At 40.8% G+C, this 4,561-nt stretch overlaps 1 protein-coding gene across 1 annotated transcript in view; it reads right to left on the bottom strand.

Moving 5' to 3' along the window:
- Positions 1-1,934: 1,934 nt before the first annotated feature.
- Positions 1,935-4,561, bottom strand: part of LOC130238868 (protein unc-13 homolog A-like) — a 69,745-nt gene continuing 67,118 nt past the window's right edge. The window contains exon 29 of the mRNA XM_056469989.1: positions 1,935-2,757. Coding sequence (XP_056325964.1) covers positions 2,469-2,757 — 289 coding nt within the window. The 3' untranslated portion in view covers positions 1,935-2,468. The remainder of the gene's footprint in view (positions 2,758-4,561) is intronic.

The raw sequence follows: 4,561 nt of genomic DNA, 5'->3' as shown, positions 1-4,561 counted from the left end.
TTCCTCTGGGTGCTCCGGTTTCCCCCAAACACATGCGCTATAGGGGAACTGATGAACTAGATTGGCTGTAGTGTACGAGTGTGTGTGTGAATGAGTGTGCATGGGTGTTTCCCAGTACTAGGTTTACCGCTGGAAGGACATCAGCTGCCTAAAAGATATGCTGGAATAGTTGGCGGTTCATTCCACTGTGGCTACCTCTGAAATTGAGACTAAGCTGAAGGAAAATGAATGAGTGTATGAACATGAGAGTGACTGACAGCACAGACCTGCACCTTACTGAAACATATATTGTGCAGCTGTTGTCAAAACCATGTTATTCTCTTTTTGTTTTACAAACCTTTGCACATTGGACTGTTTTTGATATCTAGTTTTTATCATATGGGTCAGTGATGAATTTATTAACACAGTATTTGTAATATCACTTGATTTTTTTACCCAGCAAACACAAGAATATGTCATGTTTACCATGATTTACTATGAAAAAGTTCAAATAAATGTCATTCACACAAGAGTTTGTCAAATATATATATATATATATATATATATATATATATATATATAAGTCAGAATTATATTATATTTTATATTTTTATCTCCAATTTCAGATTGTTTTCAACACATTTCTAATCATAATAGTTTTAATAACTCATCTCTAATAACTGATTTATTTTCTCTTTGTCATGATGACAGTAAATAATATTAGACTAGATATTCTTCAAGACACTTCTATACAGCTTAAAGTGACATTTAAAGGCTTAACTAGGGTAATTAGGGTAAAGTTAGGCTAATTAGGCAAGTCATTGTATAACAGTGGTTTGTTCTGGAGACCAGAATAAGTAGGGCCAACAGGCCAAAGTCAGCCCATTGATACCTTTGCTTTGGCCACCATCTCATCTGAGAGGAGAGCGAGTATGATGGAGAGGGTTGGGGTGAATGCCTTTACTACAGAGACTGTCATTTCTGATTTGATGTTACCTTTTTTGTTTGTTTTATTGTTGAGCTACAAAAAAAGCAACATGAAATTAAATGTTTCAATTAAATGTTATGAATGAATCAGATTTTTGAAGATGTAAAAACTGTCACGATGGATAAAGGACTATGCAAAAACTGCTGTACGTCTGTTAGGAATTAGATTTAGTTTTTACTGTAAAGTTCATTATATATATATATATATATATATATATATGTAAAGAATATTGTTTTAGTAATGTAAAGTAATGTTTTTTTAGTCATTCTTAAACATTCTTAAATAAATTAGGAAATTACCCATGGTAAATTACCCCACCTATATTTGTCTTCGGCCCACTAGCCTCAATCAAGTTTGGTTTTTGGCCCTTCCTGAGAAAAAGTTTGGGCACCCCTGCTGGAGACAATCTAAAACAAATATAGCTTAAGGGGACTAATAATATTGACCTTAAAATGGGTAAAAAAAAAAAATTAAAACTGCTTTTATTCTAGCCGAAATAAATCAAATAAGACTTTAATAAACATCCCTTAGGAAATATTTGAAAAAGAAAAAACAATCACAGGAGGGCGAATAATTCTGACTTCAACTGTGTGTATATATATACTTTCATTTTCCTTAGTCTCTTATTTATCAGAGGTCGCCACAGCGGAATGAACCGCCAACTATTCCAGCATATGTTTTACGCAGCGGATGGCCTTCCAGCTGCAACCCAGTACTGGGTAAACACCCATACACACTCATACTCATACACTACAGCCAATTTAGTTAATCAATTCCCCTATAGCGCATGTGTTTGGACTGTGAGGGAAACCGGAACTCCAGGAAGGAAACCCACACCAACACTGGGAGAACATGCAAACTCCACACAGAAACACCAACTGACCCAGCCGGGACTCGAACCAGTGACCTTCTTGCTGTGATGTGACAGTGCTAACCACTGAGCCACCGTGCCACCCATAATAAGCCATATTTCCTGTGTAGATGCAGGAGTGTGTGATGTCCAGCTGAACGGTGTCCTGAACTCCAGTGTGTGTGTGTGTGTCAGTCAGTGTGTATTGCTCTAGAATTCTGCATTATTGAAGTAGACGCCGCACTACAGATATGACACAGCCTGTGGAGAACAGAAACACAGATTACACACGTATAATACTGTCAGCCTCGACGCCAAAGGGCTCTTTTAGAGTCACTCATCTTCTGGAAGCATTAAAACCCAAACCCAAACCGGCTAGAGTGTGTTTGATGAGAAATCCTGGAGAAGCAGAAAACACTGGCCTCGTGGAGACGCAGACAGTGGTGTGTGTGTGTGTGTGTGTGTGTGATCACAGTGTTCTTCATCATGCTGAAGTGCGGAGGAGACGACACCAGACTCACATGCAGAAAGTGCAAAATATTCCAGCCCAGTCTGACTGAAGCACAGGTGTGTGTGTGTGTGTGTGTGTTTGTGTATCTCCTCCAGTTAATGTGTGTGTCTCCTCCAGTCAGTATGTGTGTGTGTGTGTGCTCATGCTCTTCCCTCCTCCGCCGAGCGCTGTTCAGACTTGAGTTTGACGAACTCTTTGGCGACCTCATCGTTGTTCCTCTGTGAGAGGATGCGCAGGACGGTGAGCCCCGTCTCGTCCATGTGCACGCGCTTCCCCAATGGCAGCCAGCAGGCGGCGCTGCTCCGGGATGCCAGATCCTTCAGCTGCAGCACCGCCGTGCCCACGGTGCGATCCTCACGCGCAAAACAGTAGTCCTTCACACACACCTGCAGCTCATAACCCTCGGGCCCCAGCTCACTACCAAGAACACTAGATAGGGAGACAGAGAGAGAAATCAGGCAGGCTACTGAGGAATCCGCTTTACTGCAGTATCAAAACTAATTTGGTTCTCAAACTAATGTTCATTTTAATGTGTTTCGTCTTTATTTTAATGACAGAAAACATTAATATTTGTAGTCATTTCAGCGCTTCATTTCCTGTTTTTATCCATGAAAGTATTTCACGAAACATTCATTCATTCATTTTCCTTTGCCTTAGTCCTTTATTCATCAGAGGTCACCACAGTGGAATGAACCACCAACTATTCCAGCATATGTTTTAAGCAGCTGATGCCCTTCCAGCGGTAACCTAGTACTGGGAATCACCCATACACACTCATTCGCACACACACTTGTACACTCCAGCCAATCTAGTTCATCAATCCCCCTATAGCGCATGTGTTTGGACTGTGGGGGAAACCGGAGCGCCAGGAGGAAACCCACACCAACACGGGGAGAACATGCAAACTCCACACAGAAACACCAACTGACCCAGCCAGGGCTTGAACCAGCGACCTTCTTGGTGTGAGGCCACAGTGCTAACCACTGAGTCACCATGTCGCCTCCGCAAAAAGACGGTGGTCAGTTTTTGCTAGAGGTGTGAACCTATACTGGTCTCACGGTGCGGTTATCATGCCATCGATTCGGTTCAATTCGATATTTCGGTCCATTGACGATGCTTTCCACACACAGTGTTGTTATTTGGGTGGTGGCTATAACAAGCTGTCTGTATAAACACACACACACGGACACACAGCACCACACTGTCTCTCATTCACACACATACACTAACATAGACAGCACCAAACAAACACACACACGCACGAACATGCACACACACGCCACACGCGCTTGCTCGCTCGCTCGGTAGCATTATTGTGAGACCGCCCACTCCTGTTAAAATTACACCAGAGTTACCGACCGCTCCCGTGCTTTATTCGGAAATTTATTCCCGCGCCGCATGAAATCTGGTCGGGTCCTGCGACAATGCACAGTTACAGCCGCGGGAATGCATACAGCTGAGAGGAAAAGAGAGGGGAGGAAGAGTCACGCCAGCAGCCCAGAGGAAAAGTCACGAAGGTGAAATGGGCCACAGTGAGAGAGAGAGAGAGAAATGGAGTTACTTTCATTCCCTCAATCGCAGAGAAATAGGAGCTTCTGCTGTAAGTGCCAGTGAAAGACTTTCCAGAAAACACACACACAGTGAAATGTTTAGGTAGTTGGCGCCTGTAGTGTTGTATATACCCGCGCTCACCTCCCTCGCAACAGAGCACATATGAGATAAATGACGTCAGTACATAATAACCGGTTATGATCATTACTGAACCGATACCGAATTGTCCGCGTCTGCATCGCGGTGCACCGAAGAAACAATTAATATCGACTCCCCTAGTTTTTGCTAATGAAATGTTCATATATAGATACATGAAGTAGATCAAAATATTGCTTTTGTGTAATTAATCATTAAAGAAATTAATAATACTTATATTTACAACTATATTAATTTAAAACCTAAAAGAAGTTCAAAGGAAAAAAAATGAGTATAAATGAATTCAAATAAAATATCATAGTTTCCTCAAAACTTTCTTTTGAGGTTTTAAATTATAATAATAATTGTAAATGTAAATATTAATAATTTCTTTAATTATTAATTACACAAAAGCAATATATGAATTATAATTTACAGATAATATAAATTAAATATATACAGTTGAAGTCCCCCTGTTTACTTTTTTTCCCCAATTTCTGTTTAACGGAGAGATTTTGTTTAACACATTTCTAATCATAATAGTGTT

The sequence above is a fragment of the Danio aesculapii genome, chromosome 2 (assembly GCF_903798145.1).
Source record: "Danio aesculapii chromosome 2, fDanAes4.1, whole genome shotgun sequence".
NCBI classification, from domain to species: Eukaryota; Metazoa; Chordata; class Actinopteri; order Cypriniformes; family Danionidae; genus Danio; species Danio aesculapii.
Note: the sequence above shows the minus strand (reverse complement) of the source record. Positions and strands in the feature narration are given on the sequence as shown.